Source organism: Barbus barbus (assembly GCF_936440315.1).
Source record: "Barbus barbus genome assembly, chromosome: 11".
Classification (NCBI taxonomy): Eukaryota; Metazoa; Chordata; class Actinopteri; order Cypriniformes; family Cyprinidae; genus Barbus; species Barbus barbus.
Genome location: NC_136739.1, coordinates 2,996,705 through 3,020,450, shown reverse-complemented (window position 1 = coordinate 3,020,450; position 23,746 = coordinate 2,996,705). Strand labels below are relative to the sequence as shown.

The following is a 23,746-nucleotide window of genomic DNA, read 5'->3' as shown; positions in this document are numbered from 1 at the left end:
TCAAGAAAGTATTTTATTTTCCACTTACATTTGTCTTATGAGCCCTCTTTCAATCTTAATTTCTTTCTAAAGGGGACAGTAAAGTGAGAATGACTTTATTTTACCACCAGGGAAGTGTTGTTAAAGTTAAGAGTTTGTCTAATTGGTTTCAGATGGATGCAGCGCCCTGAACCATCTGTGAATGGGACATGGGACATTCATGCACTCCAACTGTAGCATGATCTCTATTAGATTAGGACAGACTCACAGGCTTCCTGAAACGGACAGATTTGGGACATTAACACTGGCGTATAGGATTAGAGGCACTACAATATGTATAAAACAAAAAGTGACTGCGCTGACCGTGATTGTTTGCGAACGTTCGCTTTGAATGAATTATTATCCTAAACTTTGTACGCAAAACGCGAGCTTCAGATTGGGTGTCTGTCTGTGTGGCTCTCGTACGCGTGTGCAGGGGTAGTTCCTCCTCCAGGGCGGAATGTGGAGGTGAAATAAAAGCGCTCCGCACATCTGAGCGCTCCGCAGAGGTGCGTGCGAGAGCAGGAGGGGCAGGACGCACAGGGAGAGAAACGGGGAACTTGGAGACTTGAAGAGGCTGTGGTGAATCTGAATCCCTCAGCCAGTGAACTACCGCGTCTCCTCGAGCCTCCATTGCTAGGAAAGGAAGGTTTAGCTGTCGGTATACTTGTGTTTCATCTCACCTGTGAAAATGACCAGTGGTCCGTTGGGCACTGCGTTGGCGGTGGCTTTGCTCGCCTGCACTGTGCAGTGTATGCCGAAAGGAACTGAGAAACACAGGAGACAAGCTCAGGAACACTCGGTGTCATCCGTATCCCAAGGTATGCGGTCCTAGATTGGTTTGTGTTTGTTTTGATTCACTGGAATTAACAATTAAGTAGCTTATTGTTGGTTTTACGCACGCAAATAGTTAATTAAACGCTGGAAAATGTGCATTAGGATACTCTTTTTCTTCTTTGTTTGTTTGTTGATGAGAAAGTTAAAATATTGTAGAGCTCAGAATAGTTCTACTGTGTCCTGTGCAGATGGCTGTATTGAGAATGGTCAGCTTTATGGAGTTGGACAGCAGTGGGAGCGCAGTTATCTGGGCAGCACACTGCTCTGCACTTGTCATGGAGTTTCTGGTATAAAGTGTAAATCAAAGCCTGATGGTGAGCCCTCTTACACTGGATTTGTCCCTTAGGGGCACAGAACTGGATGAATGTTTCCTTACTTGGTTAAATTATTATAACCATTTATATGCATGTAAATGTATTTTGCATTTGACAAGTTTGAAGTGTTAACTCTGAATAGTATGAGGAACAAAGTCCATGTCTGTTCCCAGCTGAGGAAACCTGCTATGATAAAGTCAATGCTCGCTCCTATCGGGTTGGAGAGACTTATGAGAGGCCCAAGGACGGGATGATCTGGGACTGCACTTGCATTGGCTCTGGCCGAGGGAAAATCAGCTGCACCATTGGGAGTGGGTAGACTGGAACTTTCCTTCACTGTACTTAATGGCACTTTGGAAATTACGCTTTTTGGAGTTGTGCTGCTGTTTACCTACTTGGCCTCTGTTGTAGACCGCTGTCATGAGGGAGGGCACTCCTACAAGATTGGAGACACATGGAGGAGACCCCATGACACTGGAGACTACATGCTGGAGTGCGTTTGTTTGGGAAATGGAAAAGGAGAGTGGACCTGCAAACCTGTTGGTGAGTTAGAGCATTGAAAAACCCATCAAGATGTGCATTTTGTGGCTTTTTGTCTGTGTGTTTGCTATGATATATGTGACCCTGGACCACAAAACCGGTCATAAGGGTCAATTTTATAAAACCGAGGTTTATACCTCATCTGAAAGCTGAATAAATATGATTTCCATTGATTTATGGTTTGTTAGGATAGGACAATATTTTGCCGAGATACAACTATTTGAAAATCTGGAGTATGAGGGTACAAAAAAAAATCTAAATCTAGAAATAATTGCATTTTAAAGCGGTCTAAATGAAGTCCTTAGTCATGCATATTTCTAATCAAAAATTAAGTTTTGAGATATTTACGGTAGGGAATTTACAAAATATCTTCATGGAATCTTTACTTAATATCCTAATGATTTCTGGCATAAAAGAAAAATCAATAATTTTGACCCATATAATGTATTGTTGTCTATTGCTATAAATATACCCGTGCGAATTATAACTGGTTTTGTGGTCCAGGGTCACAAATATGATAGTATGCTTTTAAATGAACTTTCACTTGTGTTAAAACTGACCAAAACTATTGATGACTCATCATGCACTACAGATTTTTGTCCAATCAAATGCTTTCTAAAAAAAAAGAATGTTCCTCCCTTTAATCCCACCTGTAGCTTGTAAGTAGCAAGTAATGGCTCATGACTGTGATGCAACCTATCTGCTATTTTGTTTTTAAAAGGGTCAGTCCCTTCGTTGTGTCCCACCCAAATTGCCTGTTTCAGTATGAAATCTGTTGACACAGGCAAGAAACCGCAATCGTAAAGTGATTTAATCGGCTCTTTAATTATAGTGGTTTTGGACACGATGGAAAGGAATTGAAATACATCAAGTAAGTAATAGTATTAACGTCATCATATTATTGAAACCATTTTTTTCTTGATAGCGGAGCGCTGTTATGATGATGCTGCTGGCACATCCTACATGGTTGGTGAGACCTGGGAGAAACCCTACCAAGGCTGGATGATCGTGGACTGCACCTGTTTAGGAGAAGGAAGTGGACGTATTACATGCACATCCAGAAGTAAGAACTCCACCCTTTTTAGAACTGTGCAACAGTCCAAACCACACAAAACTCCCTTTCCCAATCTCCCATCTGTCCAACTGGATTTCACTTTAATTATCCACTCAAAAAGTACTGTTAAACCCTCTGACTTCAGCGCAAGGACTTTATAAACTGGGTAGAAGAGGGATTTTTTTTACCTTATTGCATTTTTTTAAAATTGTTTATTTAGAAGAGTTAACCGCAACATGATTCTGATGAGAAACATCTGCTTTGTACGTTTGTGTGTGCATCACAGATCGCTGTAATGACCAGGACACACGCACTTCTTACCGGATCGGAGACACGTGGAGCAAGACAGATTCTCGCGGACACGTGTTACAGTGTTTGTGTACTGGAAATGGGCGTGGAGAGTGGAAATGCGAGAGACATGCATCATTGCACACCACTAGCCTGGGTAAAAACCTCATATTTTTGTTCATTTAAGTAAAGCTGAATACTATATAAAAGGAAAGGATGTGACGTGTAGACATGTGGTGTCCCATATTCGGAATTTGTGCTCTGCATGTAGCCCATCCAAGTGCACACACACAGCAGTGAGCACACACACCGTGAACACACTCACAGAACAGAGGGCAGCCTTTTTTGTTTTTCTTTTTTTTTTTTGCTGAGGCGCCCGGGAAGCAGTTTGGGGTTCCTTGCTCAAGGGTCTCAGCTCAGTCGTGCTATTGAGGGTGGAAGAGAGCGCTGGTCATTCACACCCCCAACCTACAATCCCTGATACTGAAACTCGAACCCATGACCTTTGGGTTGCAAGTCTGATTCTCTAACCATTACGCCACGACTTCCCCCTAAATATTAATTGAAAATAAAAAACAAAACTGCCAAATTAAAACAAAAAAAATTCAGTTAAAAAGTCAAAGTTAATTCATTAAGTAACTTAAGTAACACTGACCTAAAGATAAAAAATTTGTCATTATTTGCTTACTCATGTATTTCCAACCACATGCTGTTATTTTTGAAGAATCTTCACACAGCTAATTTTCATGTGACAGTTCATAGTGACCACATTTGTCAAGCTCACCAAAAAATTAAATAAAAAACCCCCCACTAAAATCAAGTTTGTTATAACTGTGTCCTATTTACCAAGTGTTTTGAAATCATACAGTTGCATTGTGCAAAAGGCAGAAATCATTATTCACTGATGACCTTCGCCTTCACAGCAGCACTCAATTCGAATACGAGTGGCTCATTTTTGGACGTCAGTGTCTTGTGACTGAATATCATGATGTCCAATCTATTTAATTTGAGAGCTGTATATCTTTTTTTTTTTTTCGTGCATTTTAGCAATTTAGTTAAGATTATGTTCATATAAATCAATGTAAATTATTTTAAGATTATTTGGGACACCCCTAGATGTTTGTAGAGCCCCCCTAGTGGGCCCACGGCTGCCTGGTTGAAACAAAATATGTATCCTCCTCATGTGTTATTTTGTGCACTAGGTACTGGGTCTCGTGTGGTGACCAATGTCCAGCCTGCGGTGTTACAGCCACAGGTGGTGCCTGAACACCCCGCGGAGGGATCCTGTCTGACAGACGCAGGTATTTCATACGCCCTGGGCATGCGCTGGATCAAGACCCAGGGCAGCAAACAGATGTTGTGTACATGCTTGGGCAACGGTGTCAGCTGTGAAGAGTCAGGTTAGTGTCATTGTCGATCAAACGATCAGTGTTTATTTAGATTGAATGCTGTGCTTGTATCTCATGTTGTATTGTCATGTGTGATGTGTGTGTGTGTGTATGCAGAGAGCCAGTCCCAGGTGTATGGTGGGAGCTCAGGTGGCCAGCCGTGTGTGTTCCCTTTTGTGTTCATGGGGAAAACGTTCTACTCCTGCACGTCTGAGGGACGCAGTGATGGGCAGCTCTGGTGCAGCACCTCATCCGACTTTGAGAAAGACTACAAGTACTCCTTCTGTACCAGCAAGAATGGTAAGTTTATGTACATTGTATACATTATTAACTTTTTTTTTTTGCTTCTGAAGTCTCTTATGCTCACCAAATCTGCATTTATTTGATCAAAAATACAGTAAAAAAAAAAAATCCTGTGATGACAAAACAGAATTTTCAGTCTTCAGTGTCTCATGATCCTTCAGAAATCTTTCTAATATGCTTATTTGCTCCTCGAGACACATTTCGTATTATCAATGTTGAAAACAGTTGTGCTGTTTAATGTTTTAATATTTTTCAGCATTCTTTTTTGAATAGAACGTTTAAAAGAACAGCGTTCGTAATTTTATATATATATTATTAACATTATAAATGCTTTTACTGTCACGTTAATGCATCCTGAATAAAAATATGAATTATTAAAATATTAATTTCTTCCCAAAAAAACAAAACCCTCTTACATGGTAGTGTAATTCTAAAATATCTGAATCAAACTAAATATCTAGTGTTTTTTTTTTTTATGTAAATCCATGCACAGTTTAAAAATCTTCAGATATCTACATATCTGTCATATCTATATTTTCAAGACTGGGTACTGAAATTTTGTTGTTTTGAGCCCTGAAAGAGCGCTGAACCATCACACTTATACTCTTGAGCAAGGCACTTAAACCCCAAACCCTTGGGTGACTGTTCCTGTCATAAATCTATTGGAAGTTAAAACTTTTCCTTGAAACTGCTACTGTTTTTCACCAGTAAATATCTTAATTTTTTAGTTATGATCACAACCAGAGGGGGAAACTCCAATGGAGCACTCTGCCACTTCCCGTTCCTTTACAATGGCCGTAACTACACTGACTGCACCGCTGACGGCAGGAGAGATGGCATGAAATGGTGTGGCACAACTTATAACTATGACCGAGAGAAGCGGTTTGGCTTCTGTCCCATGGCAGGTAAGTGCCAGTTTTACACTAGCAATAAATGTTGGAGCCAGAGAGAAAGAGAGAGTTGCAGGTTACGACTTGACAGGAGCTTGGAACATAGGAAAATGGAGAATTATAATGTTATGAAAGCACTTTAGCCCTCTAACTATCCTGGATCTTAATAACGTGCCTTGAGCACATCGTTTTATTTGCAGCTTCTCTTAAACATCACATTTCAGGTCACATTCTTTTCCTTACTTCGGGCATATTAGCAAAAAGACTGAATAGATTAAATAAGTGTCATTACATGCGTCTCACAGCTTTTTCAATTATGTTGTGGTATGTATGGGAGGAGATCTGATAACAGTTAAGATGAGGATGTTAACTATGTGAAACAAAAGATCACTCGGCACCTATTCAGCTGTATTTACATAAACGCCTCTTTCTGACTCGGCTTTGATGGGTGTCTCTGTCACCACGGTGCCAGTTAGAGCCAGGCGAACCCTGGGGAGTTTATTGAGATTGGTGGGATTCAGTGATCTGACATAGATTGAAACCAGAGCTGCTTTTTGTGTTGCCCTGTCGTGTTTGTTTTGTAGGGGGTAGAGATGCTTGTCTCAACACAGGAACCATTATCATACATCAGTTGTCTTGATTTTCAGTACAAGTAATATCTTGATTTGTAGGTTTTACTTACTGTACTGAATGTGCAAAATGTGGGTAGTTTTGAAGTTTCAGGTATTGTTTAAGCACACATTTCTGAGATAGCTGTGGCCCTTCAGCTGTGCGGGGCTGCAGACGGAGGGGAGCTTGGCTTTGGACCAGAGTCTGGTTGGCAGTGGAGCATATACTTCTGGCTGCTCTCCAGGGCAGCTGTATAACCTCCTCCACTCTTAACCCTGGAGAGATTTCCTCATTCTCGTCCTCTTTTATTAACCAGATACACCAATCAGAGATATCCCAGTTAAAACAATAAGGCCGATTGTGAGGAACTGCCTTGAGCTTTGTGGATCTGTGGACATTAGGACTGATTTTTAGCTGTTTGGCCCTAATTGACCCCCAAATTGCTTAACTGATTAATTATACTGATCTCTTTAGGCCATTAAAACAATTCAGTTAACTGGATTGGGTTTTTCTTCCTCAAACTAAATTTTCACTCTGAATTTGTAGAGCTACTTTTGGCTGAATTAAGTTGGTTTCATAATTTGATGAACTTTCACTTTTATGAAACTAAACTAAACACTGAGTTGAATAATGACACTATTTCCTTCTGTAGAGCTGCTTTTTAGTTTTAGATTTAGATTTTGCTTTATAATTAATGAACTTAGTTATAACTTAATGCAACATGAATTTAACTGAATCAACACTGAGCTGAATAATGACACTATTGCCTTTTTTCGAGCTGATATATGGCTTAACTTGTATTCGTTTCATAACTGAATAACATTAATACTGTTATTTTCTTGTTTATTACTGTGAAGCTGCTTTGAAACATTCTGTATTGTATAAAGTACTATATAAATAAATGTCACTTGACTTAATTACTTAATTTAAAAGCTATAGTTTCCAATCCCCCAAGTTCCCATTGATCCATTATGGCTCCTGCTGTACTTCATGCTTATTCTTGTTCTATGACGGATTCTATATGCTTGTCTCATTAGCTGAACAGCCTTGAAGTTTGGTTATTTTTTTTTTGCAGGACAGTTTAGGAGAATTTAAAGATCTGCAGGTTTGTGCCAAAATGATTTCGGTAGTTTACTAAAATGCTTGTTGATCGGTTTCCAGCTCATGAGGAGGTGTGTACCACTGGTGAGGGTGTGATGTATCGTGTGGGTGAACAATGGGACAGACGCCATGATGTTCTGGGTCACATGATGCGCTGTACCTGTGTGGGCAATGGCCGTGGAGAATGGAGCTGCATCGCCTACTCGCAACTCAAAGGTGAGATTTGTCATTTCTCTCTCCCATTTGTAATGAATGCGATGAAATTATGCATCATTGTGCAAATGTACATGTGTCTTTTCATCATCAGACCAGTGCATTGTGGATAATTTGACCTATGAAGTAAATCAGACTTTTACTAAACGGCACGACGAAGGCTACATGATGAACTGCACCTGTTTCGGTCAAGGCCGTGGACGCTGGAAGTGTGACGCTATCGGTGAGCCGGGCGCTTATAGGATTTCATCAATTAGAATAGAAATTAGACATTTGTCTTCATTTGCTTAAATGAACATTTCTTGAAACAATTAGTGTCTTTTCCTCCAGTTTTTAGCCTTGTTCCCTATAAATGACCGAACTAATGATTGGATAATGAGCGTGTTACTCCGATTTCCATTTCCAGATCAGTGCCAGGAGCCAGAGACTAGAGTGTTCTATCAGATTGGAGAGTCCTGGGACAAACTCATTCAGGGAATCCACTACAGATGTTCCTGCTATGGAAATGGCATCGGAGAGTTGAGCTGTGAGCCTCAGCAGACTTTTTCTGGTGAGTAAACAGCATCTTTTATGGGGCACATGTTCCCTCTCTCTCACACACACACACACACACACACACAGTATGTGGGTCACGCTGTATACTGCTATAAGTAGTTTTGTGGGCATGAGTGGGGAGAGGTTTGGAAGTCAAAGGCTTCCAGATGTTTACTGAGAGCAAGAGTGCTGTTTGCCGTTTCTCCCAGGTGTTTTGTTGGAGTGGCGATTTAGAATTCGCTCTTCCTTCTGATCTTTTCTTTTACAACTTTCAACAAATGCTCGTTCTCTGGCAGCGTTTGAAATCAAGGATGTTGATTTTAAGATGCCCTCATCCACACCTTGATTTGGGTGGGCCCATGCCTTGTGTTTACCGTCTGTTCTTTTGAAGTTCTGTGGATGGAGAAAATTACACACCCAATCAACACAGCTGTCTCAATCACCCCCTACAGCCCTTTTGGCACTGTTTGTTTGTCTTTGAGTTTCTTTCGTCCTGTGCTAGGAATAAGTTTGAAATTCAACCAAACCTGTTACTTTTTCTGCTTGCACAGCATCTGTAAAGTCATTTAGCGATTATGTAGTTTCCATTGTTAATGGTTGCCTCAAGGCTCCAAACTTTTGTAGAGGAAAACCGCCAAGTAGGGCTGGACAGTATGATGGTAGAAATGTGAGATTCTACTATTTAAAAAAAAATCCAAGATTAAGCCGAAAGCTATAGTATAGCTATAGTCTTCCAATGTAGACTGCGTTGTTGATTATAATAGAAGTGATTTAATTTTGATATGCTGTGCCATGCTAAACCTGGTGTTCTCATATTGAATACATTTATTAGTGACTAGAATGTTGGAAAATTGTGTGATCTTTACAAGCTGCATTTTGTTTTTTTTGAAAATACAGTACAAATAGATTTAAAAAAAACTTTTCAGGATTCTTTGAATCAAATTTTAAAAGAACAGCATTTATTTGAAATATAACTTTCTTTTGGTAACATTATAAATATTTTACTGTCTCTTTTAATCATTGAAAAATCTTTCTGACTACGTTATTTTTAACATTAGTTATGTATTGGTATAAACTTTTTTTGGTTGCATCGCCCAACCCTAATGATAACTAGTGTATGTGTGTGTTTTAATCCAATCTTTTTTAGCCCAAATAAAATTTGTGAATTACTTGTATTTATACAGAAGCACAAAGCACCACCACAAAATCCGACAAGGTCTGCATTAATAAAGTTTTCCCTTTTTGTAAGAGCTTGTTGGGGTCAGAAGTGATCCCTTTGCTCAGAGAGTGGAAGCATCCCCTGAGCAATATCCCTCAGTAATGGCGGCCAGCTGTCAGAAGGCTGGGGACAGAGGGGGTGAAGCTGGTGCAGGCTAGCGGAACGTAATGCAGACTAAGTGAACTTTAAGTGCTGTGTAGACTACCCTCATGGCAGTATCTGGGAAAAATGAGGACCAGATTGAAATCAGAAGCAGGGGATATTGCCTTATGAGGCTGCAAGACACTTGAAGAAAATTTAGTTTTATATACAGTTTTGGGAAATTTGTTGGGTAAATAATAGAGATTTACCACTTCAGAAAAGTTGCTGGGGGTTTTAGAACTGTTGGTATTGTTAAAGCAGTTTGTCTGCTGGATTTTAAGGTTTAAAAGCCTGAGACGGTGGGGGTCCTCTCATCCTCATGTCTCAGTGCTGAATCTGTGGTAAGAATCTCACAGGCTAGTGCTACGTTTCCCAAAAGGACCATAACACATTAAAGCTACAAACATTTTTTTTTTTCTCTTTTCTAGAACACCTATGACAACCATAATGTGTTTTTAGCCCAAAAAACATCTTTGTTTATTCTCAGAATGCCAGTTGTGGAAACACTGTTCAAATACTCTTATTTGTTGTTTTACAGTATCAGCATGATAAGCATGATACAGGTGCTCTTGGCTGTAAATATGATTCAAATACTGAATATCTTTTATATATCTTTATCAGGTGGTCATCGTCCTGTCCAGGTGATTATATCAGAGTCTGGCAACCAGCCCAACTCCCACCCCATCCAATGGAATGCGCCAGCTTCTGCACACATCACACAGTACATACTCAAATGGAGACCGGTGAGTCTCTTTTGTGACGCTGTATGCCCTTTGCATGTTGAATGAAATTGAGTTCTGATTGCATTAGAGAGGTTATTTATCTCATAAAAAATTATGGGAGTCTGTTGATCTGCAACCTACTTGTTTTTTAACAGAAAAACACCCATACCCGATGGATGGAGGTCACTATTCCAGGCCATCTGAACTCTTACACTATTGCTGGACTAAAGCCAGGAGTCACCTACGAGGGTCAACTCATTAGCATCCTGAGTTTTGGACGTAGAGAAACCACTCGCTTTGATTTCTCCACCGTGCTTGGCTCATGTAAGTCATCCAGTGATGTAAATTGCTACAGGTCTCATTTCCAAAACGTGCATGCACATGTATTTGTGTATAAAACCACACAGTTTCCATGCATAATTAATTCCTGAATGACTCTGTATTTTGAATGGTATTTATTGTATCCAAATGTTTGGAAGTCATGTTTGTTAATGTTCCCCTTTCTGTTTCTTCCCTAGTGACACCCACTGAGGGAGAGACCACACCGCCTCCTCCGATGGTGGACACCTCTGAGTCTGTGACTGAGATCACTTCCAGCAGTTTCGTCATCTCTTGGGTTTCTGCATCTGACACGGTGTCTGGATTCAGGGTGGAATATGAGCTGAGTGAGGAGGGAGGGCAGACCGGACAGCCCATGGTTTTGGGTCAGTATGTGCATCACAAGTTTGGCATTTTTATTTTAGTCAGCGGAGACTAGCAAACCTCATTTGTCCACAGTTGATTTGTAGAAGTTGAATGCTCCTATATTTGCAATACCTGCTAACTTGAGTAATCCGTTTCCAGACCTTCCTCATACGGCTACATCCGTGAACATCAGTGAACTTCTCCCAGGACGGAAGTACACTGTAAATGTGTATGAAGTGACAGGAGAAGGAGAACCTAACCTGATCCTTACTACTTCCCAGACCACAGGTAAACTTTTCCTCTCTGCCTTTTTTTGCTCTTTCTTGGTCCCCATGACTGTTTTGACCTCTTTCTAATCCTATAAAACCCTCATGGATGAGCCATATATGACTTGACATATTTTTGGGTGCATTAGAGACTTTTTAGAAACGATTGGAGTGGATTATGAAAAGTGTGCTATGATATTATTGGTTAATCCTAAAAATGCATGACCCCAAAAACACCCCTATTAAATTTAGAATTTTTCTTCAGGTAAGATGTAGCATTGTATGTATTCATGATAATCTTAATCAAATAAAAAATAGATATGATAGACAAAATTTTAATGTTGCAGTAAAGCTCATTTGCTTACGTAATATACAGTTGAATATAACATATAAAAAGATTTAAAAAAGTAAATAAAATTTGAGTGCTAAAGGAAGTCAATTTCTTGTTGACACATACTCTCACTTGAAGTATTTCACTATGTGACGATGTGATCTTCTGGGCTTGTGCTTCCACAGCTCCTGATGCTCCTTCTGATCATGAAGTGGAGGATGTGGGGGAGACCTCCATCATCATCAACTGGTCTAAACCTGAGGCTCCCATCACGGGTAAACACAGGCTTTTAGTCTGTAGTAAAACAAACCTGTATGTGACCTACTGTATACACTAGTTGTACACAAATGTATGTCTTGTTTATTTAGGTTACCGTGTGATTTACACACCATCTGAAGAGGGTAGCTCTGGTAGCACTGAGCTGAACCTGCCTAACACAGCCACCTCAGTGACCCTGGGTGACCTTCGCCCTGGTCTGCTCTATAACATCAGCATCTACTCAGTGGAAGAGAATCTGGAGAGTGAACCTATTTTTGTTCAGGTCACAACTGCTGGGGAACCACTCGCAGGTATGTGGGTGAATTAAATTCAATTAAAACACATAATTAACTGTTATGAGGTGACAATGCAAAAAAAAAAAAAAGTTCTTAAAACAGGCTTCCTTTCCTTTTATTAAATATAACTTTTATATTTATTTTGGTTTTTGGGGTGATCTAGATCTGTTCTTGACAGGTTTTTATGAGATTCACCCTCATTTTTTAGAGAGGAGATGGGTTACTTGACCTCAGATGTGTGTCAGGATACATCTGAAGATAATAACTTCTGTTTAACAAATGGTTTAGTCTCTGTAGTGCAGTGGAAACATAACATGATGTCATCAAGCCATAAATGTCTTTTATTGTTTTCTTTTGAGTAGATTTAGTATTTTGTCTGGCAGCCCAAAGATAAGATCACATTTGAGTTGAGTCAGCTAGTCTGCGTCCAAACGTCTGTGAATCCCTTATAAGGTAATATGTCGAAATGCAGATCTTGATTTTTATGGGGACTGGCTGGGAGAACATTTCAGAGGTCTGACTGTTTCATCCTGATCTGGCAAATCAGCAGACATTGCAACTTTGCAAAACTGTCTGGGTCTCAATGAGGAGACGTTTGTTTGGTGTTTACCCACATTGACTTTTATAGCATGCTCTGATTCTTCTACGTAATCTTGATGGTGCAAATGCTACAAAAAATGGTTCCACAAACATTTTAGATTCACATGCAATCAGGTTTTGATGGTGAAACATTATGGCTGGTTTTAAAACAAACAAAGTCTTGAAAGCATATTATTCTTTCCCTGTCAGGCCGGCTGGTCTGTCGGTTGGATGTCTGAATTCTTTTGCTCAGATGAGCAAGTTTTACAGAATGGTAAACACATGGATTGCCATGTTTGAATGAGAGGCTACAATAAACTTAAGCCCTTCAAAGGAAGGTCGGAATCAGATTTTGTGACTCAAGAAGTAAAAAAGGATAGAATGAAACTTTATCCATGGTACACTGTAAAAAGTGATGCTGACTTAACTTAATAATTTTAAGGCAACGGGTTTCCTCAAGTTTTTTTAAGTTAAGTTAACTTATGACTTTTTTTGGTTTCATCTTAAAATAATTTGTTACCCCGGTGACTTAAAATTTTTAGTCAACTAAAATATTCCAGTTGTCCCTTAAATTAACATTGAGTATCTTAAAATTTGACTAAACTAAAAAGTCAGCGGGGTAACAAATTATATTGTTGAAACAACTTTTTTTTTCTTTTTTTTTTTACAGTGTAGTGTGAAAGAAAAAAATATATATTGTTTTCTACCCTCAGAGGAAGTTCCGTCTCCAACCGATCTGCAGTTCTTTGAAGTGACTGACTCTAAGATCACAATCACTTGGACCGGACCATCCACAGAGGTGTCAGGGTACCGTGTGTCTGTGGGTGAGGTGGGTCCAGATGGGTTGGTCGAGAGAGAACTCCCCTTCCCAGTGACACAGAACGCCTACGTTGAGATCACACGCCTCCAGCCTGGAACCCTCTATCGCTTCTTCATCTTTGCTCTCAAATCAGGGGAAGAGAGCGAGCCGCTGGTTGGAGAGCAAGCTACAAGTAAGAAAACAACAAAAGATCTTTTCAATACAGCAAAAAATAGGTTTCTAAATCAATACAGACTTCTTGTCCAATAAAAATGGCAAAACATCCTTTCACAGTATTTTCTTGTCAGCATTTTTGTCCTGGTTTGCAGTAAAAGTATGTAAATATTCTTATACACATTTTATGAGATGACTTTTTGTAATGTATATATAAAATGTAATATTTATATTTGTATATAATAAGACAAAAATGCTGACAATGAAATATTGTGAGAGTGAAGTGATACAGAAAATGTTTTACTTATACCTTATGTAATGCTGTTTCTGAAGTAAATATAAAAAAAAATGATTTTATTCAAGAATTACTCTTTTTATAATATAGCATACTTTTCTGTAAAATTTTTATTCTAAGTTGCTTTCATCTTATAAAAATATTTAATGGATGTTTAAGTATTTTTATTAGATAATACAAAAACTGACTATTAAACAGAAAAAAAATTCAAAATCTGCTTGAGAAACAATGTTGCGTAATGTATTTACAAAAATATGACCATAATGAATTTAATTCAAGAATTATTCAGCTCATAATATAATATTTATAAACATTGTTATTTTTAATTAAATTCATGAAATATGTAAAGGATGTTTAGATATTTATACTGAATAACAAGACAAAAATACAGAGTATTAAACAGGAAGAATAGTTTCTAAATCTGCTTGAGAAACAACATTGCATAATATATTTACAAAAATGACTCAAATGAATTTAATTTAAGAATTATTCAATATAATATAATCTTTCTCTTCACAGAGCCCGACCCACCCGCTGATATTAATTTCACTAACGTTACTGAAGACAGTGCTGTGATCATCTGGTCAGCTCCTAGGGCTCAAATCACAGGTTACAGACTTTTCCTGACTGTCGAAGGCTCAAACCCCAAACAGCTGCGTATTCCTGCCCGTATGTCACAGTACACACTCATCAACTTGCAGCCTGACACTGAGTACACTGCCACTCTGCATGCAGAAAGAGGCAATGTGCTTAGTGAGGGGTCCCTCGCCTCCTTCACCACACGTGAGTTTCTGTTTTTTTGTTTTTTTTTTAAGTTCCAAATACATTTGCTTAAAGAGTGCTAAAGCAATAGTCTTGTATTTTCTGGCTTTCAGTTCAGCCGATGGGAAATGCTCCTTACTTCAGCACTGATGTCACAGACACCTCCATCATTGTCTCCTGGACCCCTGCGCCTAAAATTGGATACAAGGTACCGTTGAAACATGCCAGAGCTGTTTTGGCACAGCTATAGGCAATCAATCACTCTTGGTTTAATGGCCGTTGTAAGACACATGTGAAAGTACTCTTGAGAAACTGACTTTTGATATTCTTCTCTTACGTTCTCACACACATTTCAGCCACGATTACTCAATGCACAGTGTTTACTCTCTTTTTCTGCTCCGCAGTTGACCGTGAGGCCCAGCCAAGGTGGAGAAGCTCCAAGGGACATGATGTCAGAGTCTGGAAGTATCCTCATCTCAGGTCTAACTCCTGGAGTTGAGTACACCTACAGCGTCCAGCCGGTCATCAACGGTCATGAGCATGGCAACCCCATCACTCGACGCGTGGTCACTCGTAAGTGTGAACAAACAGCATTTTTCTGTCCTTATTTTATTGTGCTTATTGAAGATGTAGGAGTGTGAGAGAGATGTTTCTCACACTGTTGATGGAGTTGTACAGCTGTCTTATGACTATCTGTCTACAGCTCTTTCTCCACCCACGGATCTGAACCTGGAGTCCAATCCGAACACTGGAGAGCTGACGGTTCAATGGAACGATGCTAAAATCCCAGGTTAGTACTAAGATATTCCTCATAACAGAATAAATCCTGTTTTATATGTGCTTGTTAAACTTTAAATACCTGTTTGTTTAAATTAATATTTTTATTTAGCAAGGACACATTAAATTGATCAAAAGTGACACTAAGGATGTATTACATTGTACTAAATATTATTATTTTTTTTAATAAAATGCTGATCATTTGAACTTTGTTCATCAAAGCATCCTACAAAAGTGTAACAGCTTCCACAATATCAAGCAGCTTTCAACATAATAATATTAAGAAATGTTTCTTGAGCAGCAAATCAGCATATTAGGATGATTTCTGAAGGATCATGTGACACTGAAGACTGGAGTAATGCAGCTTTGCAATCACAGGAATAAATTGCATTTTAAAATATATTAAAATAGAAAGTAATTATTTTAAATTGCAATAATATTTCACAATAATACTGTTTTCACTTTATTTTTAATAATATTAATTTTTAATAATATTAAGTTGTTTTCTTATGTTTTACTCTGCTGCTAAATATTTCATCGGCAACAAATTGATTTGTGAGAGAATCATTCTCTTATGCTGATCTTTATCAATACAATCAATCAAACTAGTTTAAAATGTTCCAAACGCATAAATCCCAATGTTCCAGCAATTGCATACTAACAACTAAAAGGTTCCATGAAAAGTCATGGAAATTAATTTGGTCTAAAATAAAATGCAGGAACACTGTGTAATGATAGTATGCTCTGTCCTTTCTCAAATGAGCTCATGTGTTCACTACGCAAATCTACTGCTTGGTCTTCCCTTGGTAACACATGTTCTGTTCCCGCAGACATCACGGGCTACAGGGTGACCTGCACTCCCACCAATGGGCAACAAGGGAACTTTATAGAGGAGTTTGTGAAGGCAGGACAGAACTCGTGCACGTTGGAGAATCTGAGTCCAGGAGTGGAGTACAATGTCAGTGTGGTTACTGTGAAGGATGACATGGAGAGTGTTCCTGTCTCCACCACTGTGACTCCGGGTAGGTATTAGAGATTTTTTCAATCACAAATCACCACTCCCCTCGATCAGTAACTATGCATTAACTGGGAAAGAATGTGTATTGTATTCAGTGCAGTACTTGCTTTTAATGTCTATTGAGACATTAAATACAGAGAACAAAGAAAGTACTGAATACACATTGCTTTCTCAGTTATTTTCAATAAAGCATATGTTTCTGTTGTCAGCATTACTCCTTATCAGACTATTTTGGCAAACAGAACATCAGAGCTCAATTTCATATCACATTTTTGGTCAGTTTTATGAAAAATGGCAGTAAAAGTCATGAATTTGTGATTTGAACCATTCTCAAATCACAAATTCCTAACACTCATCTCCATGGTTGAGTATTCATAATATGAACCATGAAGACGCTGTTTTCTGGTCAGATGACTTACCCCATCTTTCTGTGTCGGGTCTCTGGTATCTTCTCCCCTCCAGATGTGCCCAAAATAACTGACCTTAGCTTCATCAACGCCACTGACTCCACTATCGGCCTCAGCTGGAATCCTCTTAACTCCACCGCCGTTACCGGCTACCGCATCACTGTGTTGGCTGCTGGGGACAGTGTCCCAATCTTTGTTGAATTTGTGGAGCCCACAACAGGCTTTTATACTGTGCATGGTCTGGAACCCGGTATTGATTATGACATAACCGTCACCACAGTCACAGAAAATGGAGAGAGCGAACCCATCACCATCACCCAGCAAACAGGTAAGAGTTTGTGTGTGTGTGTGTGTGTGTCTAACTATACTTATAGGGACAAAATTGCTGAACAGAGACAGAAATCTGACAGAAACACATCTTTGTTGAGGACTTCTTAAAAGAAAAAAATGTTCTCTCTTAGTCTGTTTTGAAATTGAATGTATTCCTGTCATCACTTCAGCCTTCAGTGTCACTTTTAAGTAAATTTCTTTAAAAAAAATCTTATTGACCCCAAACTTTGAATGGCAGGGTATATGAAAAATATGGGGAAAATAGAGTTGGATGTTAATGGGAAGTCAAAATAAAGTAAAAAAAAAAACGAAGTGCTCCTTTAAGTAGTGGTCAGCACTTAATTAAATACTATTATTTTGTTACATTTTGACATTTTGAACACATGGACTAGAAATGAAGAAAAAACTGTGAACAATGTAATGACCTGTTGACCCAGATGAATGTGCAGTAAATCTGTGCCTTCGAACATTCCTGCTCGTTGTTGCTACAGTATTTCTTTAAGTACATATGGCAGCCAAATCCCGGTCTGAAAGCCAATTGAGGAAAGACTAGCAGATGTGTCTTGTTTCAGCACTTTATCCTTCTTTTTCATACTCTTCCCCCACTCCTTTTGTGTCTCTTTCTTCCTCGCTCTCATTTTACTGAAGAAAACTGATGTGTAGACCCACATGGCATCAGACTGTGTGAAGTCTGCTTTCACATAAACAGATTCTCAGTCAGACCTCTAAAGACGGTGCTCATTTTCTCACTCTTTCCTCTACCAGTGGCGTTTAAACAAGCCATAAATCTAGAGGTTCATCTCTGAATAAAGTGTTTTAGTACTTCAAGTTTAAGTGGAAGTACTAAAATAAGTACTAAACTGAAATAAAAATAAAGCTAAATTAAAAATGACAAAAGAACATATCACCATATAAAAACTAAAAGTCAAATGAAACGCTGTTTAAGAGCCCTCCAAAATGTGACGCTGATAAAACAGTGTCACACTGTAACTAGTCTCAGTCTCAGACGTCACGCCCACGGAACGCTGGCTAAACATCTGATGACAAACGCTTATCAGGATCAACTAAACACTGGATTTTCCAAAGTATGTGAAATATTTAAAGTTTGCGGTATAGGATCTTTAAAATACGTCCGAGAGATTTACACACCGGTCTGTAATTGTGGTGACATTTCCACGCAACGTGACGCTGAACGAAACGAACTGTGATTGGTTGTTTGACATGTCGCTCAAACAGCCTCATGGGCGGGCCTTGGCCAATGAAAGCTACCGTACATTCCAGACCTTCAGCCGTCAGTCTGAAGACTACGCGAGACTACACTGTAACAGTGTCTTATTTTACACAAAAATATTTTTCCTATGTTTGTGTTGCTTCCATCAAAAAATGTCATGAAACACAGCAGCTTTTGAATGGAAATGAAAAATAATGGCATTCCTTCCTGTCTCTTTTAGCTGTCCCTGCTCCATCTGGCCTGTCATTTGGAGAAGTGACCGCAGACACTATGTTGGTGACCTGGAAAGCCCCTCAGGTGCCCAAATCCTCTGATATCGAGCGCTACATCATCCACTATCATCCAGTCGATGATGACGATGACACCATTGAGCGCACTGTAGATGGAAACACAAACTATGTCGTTCTTCACCGTACGTGACTTATGAAGGAATTGACCCTTATTTGTTTGCACAGTTCTGTCTTTAGTGTCCGTAGTGAATAGTCATTAGTAAAGAGACTCCCTGTGTGGTTTTAGATCTTGTGCCCAACACCGAGTACCTGGTGAGCGTGATTTGCGTCTATGAAGAGAGAGAGAGCTCACCTGCCATTGGCACTCAGAGAACAGGTGAGTTCGTTGCCTAAAACTGTATAGTTAGTATAAACTATATAAAATAATAGTTCTGTTTCATTGGTTGGCTAAGTAATGCATCCTTTTACTTCACAGTCCTCGATGCACCTGTCAGCCTGCAGTTCTCTGATGTTGGCACCAACTCCTTCACTGTACGCTGGCAGGCTCCTCAGGCCGTTATCTCAGGATACCGTATCCGCTACCAAATGGCCAGTGGGGGACGGGCTAAAGAAGAGAGGCTTCCCCCATCGAGGAGCCATTTCACCCTCACAGGCCTGACCCCGGAGACCGAATACAGCATCAGCGTCTACGCTGTCAGCGGATCCCGCGAGAGTCTGCCTCTAACTGGAACTCAGTCGACCAGTATGCTGCTACATTCTGACTTTTGACTCCTCATTGCAGCTCACTTTAGATCTTATTAGTAATAATTGTCTCTCATCACTGTTTCTCTGTTAGTCTCTGATGCCCCCACTGACCTGGAAGTCATCTCCTCAACGCCAACCAGCATCACAGTTCGCTGGGACGCCCCCTCTGTCACTGTGAGGTACTACAGGATCACACATGGCGAGTCGGGTGGGTGATTTGGATCATATTGAAATTATGTATTTATAAGCTTACATCACTTAAGGCCAGTTCACACCAACACCAATATTCGGCATGAAAATTCAGTCTGATTTTCACATGCGATTTGTCTGTTCAAAATAATGCATAAAAACAGCAGATGGATGTAAAGAAAATGCAGATTGACTCTGTGACAATAGAATAGAAAATATTTTTAGAAAAGCAAAAATCCCTTGGTTACTCTGAGACAAAGTGCTACGCAAGTTTATGTTTCTGACATCCGCTTGTCACAAAGAAAGGAAGTCAAACAGTATTTAAATGTTTTCTTACAGCAGTACAGATTTTTGTATTCACTATGATGTTTATAAAATAACACCAAATTACGAGAAATAGTGAAAAATTTAACCCTCCCTCAAAATGTGTCAAATACATTTAATACATGTACAGTTAATACATTTTACATTTTAAATTAATATTAAGTGACCAAAAGTGCAAATCTCGTTGGTGGGCCAGCTTTATTTGAAGTGCAATGGAAAAGGGATTAGAACCCCTCTAAAAAAAAAACATTTTTTACATTTAAATGTTTATTGCACCATTTTTACAGAATATTTGTCTTTGTGTGAATTGATGTCCTTTTAGTTTGTTTGACATTTTACCAAACTGTTCTGATTTTTCGCATCCAGGAGGTTTTGACACTCCTCAGGAATTTACTGTCCCCGGCTCCCAGTCTACGGCCACTATTGAAGGCCTCCGTCCAGGCACTGATTACACTGTCACTGTTTATGCTGTGACCGGCAGAGGGGACAGCCCTGCATCCAGCACCCCCATCCATGTTATGCACAGAACAGGTAAACCGATGCATCTGAGAATGTCTCAGACTTTTTAAGGATTTAGGAAGACAGGATAGTGTAAAATTACAGTATGACACTGTTACTTGCAAAAAGGTATAAATAATGGGCTTTGTTTCTTTAAACATAGATATTGAGTCTCCATCAGAGATGGAGGTGACTGATGTGAAGGACAACACTATTACTGTACGCTGGAGCCCAGCAGTGGGTCCCATCTCAGGATATCGTGTCACAGGAACTCCACTAAATGGACAGGGGCCTACTTTCTCTGAAGTGGTTGCTCCGGGTAATTCTTATCATTCTCAATAAAAAATATTGTGTTGTGCCTACTCTTGAAATGAAGGAGGTAATGCTGTCAGAGTGAGAGTTAAATAGATGTGTTTTTCACATTCTGCAGACCAGACTGAAATGACGTTCTCTGGCCTGATGCCGACAGCGGAGTACACCGTCAGTGTGTACGCTTTGGGACAGGACGGAGAGAGCCCCCCTCTGGTCGAAACAGTAGTCACAAGTAGGTTTATAAACTAAGAGAAAGATTTATTTATTTATTTATTTTTGCTTCACGGTGTCATATAGTATGTAAAAGTGAGTGGATCCCTTGTGAAACAGAAGTACACTTCAGCATATTTTTTAAATTAGTATATATTACATAAAAATGTATTTTCAGTGCAAAATGAATATATTTTGCATATTAAATGAAAGTATATTATAGTTTCATTTTATATTAAATGCAGTTAACTGAACATTAGACATTAGATTTTTTGATGCACTTAATATTCATTTTAAATGTAATATCAAATAACACATTACAGCTAAAATTATAATCAAGTACTTTACATGCGCTTTAATGTGAACACATCAAGCGTATTAAAACAATGATTTAAAATGTAGTATATATTTTTTATTTGATATTATTACAAAGTGCACATTTTAAATGTGTGCTTAAATGTGTCAAGAAAGTCAAACAAATTAAGTACACTTAACAATTTTTTTTAAATAATTATTAATTTGCAAGTACAGGGTTTTTTTTTTTTTTTAATATACATTTAAGTTTTAAGGAGTACTGCAGTGCAAGTGTATATTCAATACAGTTAAGTTCACTTTTCATCATTCATCAATTTGTAAATATTGCAGATGTAACATTAGGTTAAATTGAAACAGATATATTCACAATTTCAAATATTTATTTTTCTAGTGGTGGACAAACCCAAAGACCTGTCCTTCACTGACGTGGACTCAAACTCCATGCGCATATCCTGGGAGAGTCCTGATGGGGTGGTCTCCTCTTACAGAGTGCTGTACTACAGCCCAGAGGAGGGAGAGAGAGAGCTGTTCCCTGCCCCACATGGAGATGATGAGTCTGCAGTGCTGCATGGCCTCAGACCGGGCACAGAATACACTGTTAAAGTCATCGCACTGCATGACCGGACCCCCAGCACTCCACTGGTGGGCACTCAGACAACAGGTATTACTTTAAAAAGCTACTCTTCTACTATTTAAGATCAGGTCTATCAAAGTTCATTATTTCTGCCTATAATAATCATTTTAATGTATAATAATATATTTAATAATTGTATTGTTATACAGTTTTAATTCATTATGTAAAAAATGTAAATGCTGCTTATTTACTCATTCTTCACTAGAAAAATTATGCAGTGAATGAAACTTAAAAATAACTAAAGAGAAGTGTGCTTTTATCTTTCCAAGCAACTTTCAAAAAACAAAAAGCTGAAAAAAAATGTGTATCACAGTTTCCACAAAATTAAGTAGCACAACGGTTTTCAACATTGATAATAATTAGAAATATTTCTTGAGCACCAAATCAGCATATTAGAATGATTTCTGAAGGATCATGTGACACTGAAGACTGGAGTAATGATGCTAAAAATTAAGCTTTGACATCATAGAAATAAATAATATATTTTTATAAAAATATTAAAATAGAAAACAGTTATTTTGAATTGCTATCACCCAGAACACCTTAGCAACTGCACAGCAGCATGCTAGTAAACACCAACAACAATATCCTTTACAGCATTGCTATATTGTGTTAGTAAGTCTCATGTTCTTTAGAAAATGTTCAAATCTGGTAATATATTTAATTTTTCTTCAATGTTCTCTTGTCTCCATGTAGCTATTCCTGGGCCCACAAGTCTGCACTTCTCCCAGGTGGGTCCAACATCCTTCACTGTCTCCTGGTCTTCTTCTGACGTCAGGCTGACAGGATACCGTGTGGCCATCACCCCCAAGAGCAAGAATGGACCCACTAAAGAGGACAACATCTCCCCTGAGTCGACTGAGTTCCACGCCACCGGACTCATGGTGAATAACCATCTCATACTGCAGAAGTTCATTCTCTCAAAACTTTAACCTTACTGATATTAGACGTAATGTAGAACAAAATACTCTCATGCTCTTCATGCCAAAAAGTGCTTAAAACAGCACTGAGGGGTTTTGTGGAAAAATCTCTATTGCAACAGCTGTTCCTCAGGTTTTGAGGCATTTCTATCTTGATTTTAGCTGTGGTTGTGGGTTACTGGTAGTCAGAGAGCAATGCTAATCTCCATCAGGCAAACCTCACATTGTATGTCTGCCTTGTCATTTTGGTCAGTGGGTAGATCAAAGATTAAAGCCTGTGCCGGATTTTTTTTTGTAAAGCACATTTTCAAGGCTTTGCTTAATTTTTTTCCCCCTGTATATGCGTTTATAGCCTGGCACTGATTATGAAGTGGAGGTTTACGGTGTGAAGAATTCTCTCACCAGCCGTCGTGTCAAAGGAGAAATCACAACACCTGACAGTAAGCCACCTTAAAACACCCTAAAACATCACTGAATCAGACCCGCATTCTCCACCAATTTACTGTGTGCTGGCCAAAACTCAATCTACATCTCATTTTCCCAGACATCAGTCCACCTCGCCGTGTTCGTATATCCAATGTGAAGGACTCCTCCATCACTCTCACCTGGCGCTCTAAGACCGAGGCCATCTCTGGCTTCCTGGTAGAGGCCACACCCACCATGGGCGGCCATAACCCTATCCAGAGAACCATTGAACCCGATTCACGCACCTACACCATTACTGGTACAAAACAGTATAACTACATATATATAATATACATAACTTGTTTTCCAGGCTGTTGCATATGCCGGGTAAATATTTGTTTTGAAAACTGAGATTGATTTGATCATATGATTCTGCATTCTATAGGTCTGGAGCCAGGAACCACTTATAAAATCAATATCTATACTCTGAATGGAAGCTCACGTAGTGAGCCTTTCACCCTTACAGCTACAACAGGTATAATATAATATAATATAATATAATATAATATAATGTAATGTAATTATTT

The 23,746-nt window shown here is 39.0% G+C and overlaps 1 protein-coding gene across 2 annotated transcripts in view; it reads left to right on the top strand.

Moving 5' to 3' along the window:
* The first annotated feature begins 521 nt into the window (after window positions 1-521).
* The window catches only part of LOC306877185 (fibronectin-like), a 32,564-nt gene continuing 9,339 nt past the window's right edge, over window positions 522-23,746 (top strand). For both annotated transcript variants that reach the window (XM_079428769.1, XM_079428770.1), the window contains exons 1-37: window positions 522-839; window positions 1,044-1,169; window positions 1,343-1,480; window positions 1,581-1,712; window positions 2,635-2,772; window positions 3,050-3,208; window positions 4,254-4,451; window positions 4,557-4,739; window positions 5,471-5,647; window positions 7,403-7,558; window positions 7,650-7,778; window positions 7,962-8,105; window positions 10,071-10,192; window positions 10,327-10,495; window positions 10,690-10,875; window positions 11,015-11,143; window positions 11,638-11,727; window positions 11,821-12,021; window positions 13,299-13,577; window positions 14,373-14,636; window positions 14,729-14,823; window positions 15,020-15,188; window positions 15,319-15,405; window positions 16,223-16,414; window positions 16,873-17,145; window positions 18,599-18,790; window positions 18,895-18,984; window positions 19,084-19,350; window positions 19,444-19,560; window positions 20,232-20,396; window positions 20,527-20,682; window positions 20,794-20,907; window positions 21,592-21,861; window positions 22,531-22,718; window positions 23,107-23,194; window positions 23,299-23,478; window positions 23,605-23,694. In XM_079428769.1, the coding sequence (XP_079284895.1) occupies window positions 710-839; window positions 1,044-1,169; window positions 1,343-1,480; window positions 1,581-1,712; window positions 2,635-2,772; window positions 3,050-3,208; window positions 4,254-4,451; window positions 4,557-4,739; window positions 5,471-5,647; window positions 7,403-7,558; window positions 7,650-7,778; window positions 7,962-8,105; window positions 10,071-10,192; window positions 10,327-10,495; window positions 10,690-10,875; window positions 11,015-11,143; window positions 11,638-11,727; window positions 11,821-12,021; window positions 13,299-13,577; window positions 14,373-14,636; window positions 14,729-14,823; window positions 15,020-15,188; window positions 15,319-15,405; window positions 16,223-16,414; window positions 16,873-17,145; window positions 18,599-18,790; window positions 18,895-18,984; window positions 19,084-19,350; window positions 19,444-19,560; window positions 20,232-20,396; window positions 20,527-20,682; window positions 20,794-20,907; window positions 21,592-21,861; window positions 22,531-22,718; window positions 23,107-23,194; window positions 23,299-23,478; window positions 23,605-23,694 (5,983 nt within the window). In that variant the 5' untranslated portion in view covers window positions 522-709. The remainder of the gene's footprint in view (window positions 840-1,043; window positions 1,170-1,342; window positions 1,481-1,580; window positions 1,713-2,634; window positions 2,773-3,049; window positions 3,209-4,253; window positions 4,452-4,556; window positions 4,740-5,470; window positions 5,648-7,402; window positions 7,559-7,649; window positions 7,779-7,961; window positions 8,106-10,070; window positions 10,193-10,326; window positions 10,496-10,689; window positions 10,876-11,014; window positions 11,144-11,637; window positions 11,728-11,820; window positions 12,022-13,298; window positions 13,578-14,372; window positions 14,637-14,728; window positions 14,824-15,019; window positions 15,189-15,318; window positions 15,406-16,222; window positions 16,415-16,872; window positions 17,146-18,598; window positions 18,791-18,894; window positions 18,985-19,083; window positions 19,351-19,443; window positions 19,561-20,231; window positions 20,397-20,526; window positions 20,683-20,793; window positions 20,908-21,591; window positions 21,862-22,530; window positions 22,719-23,106; window positions 23,195-23,298; window positions 23,479-23,604; window positions 23,695-23,746) is intronic.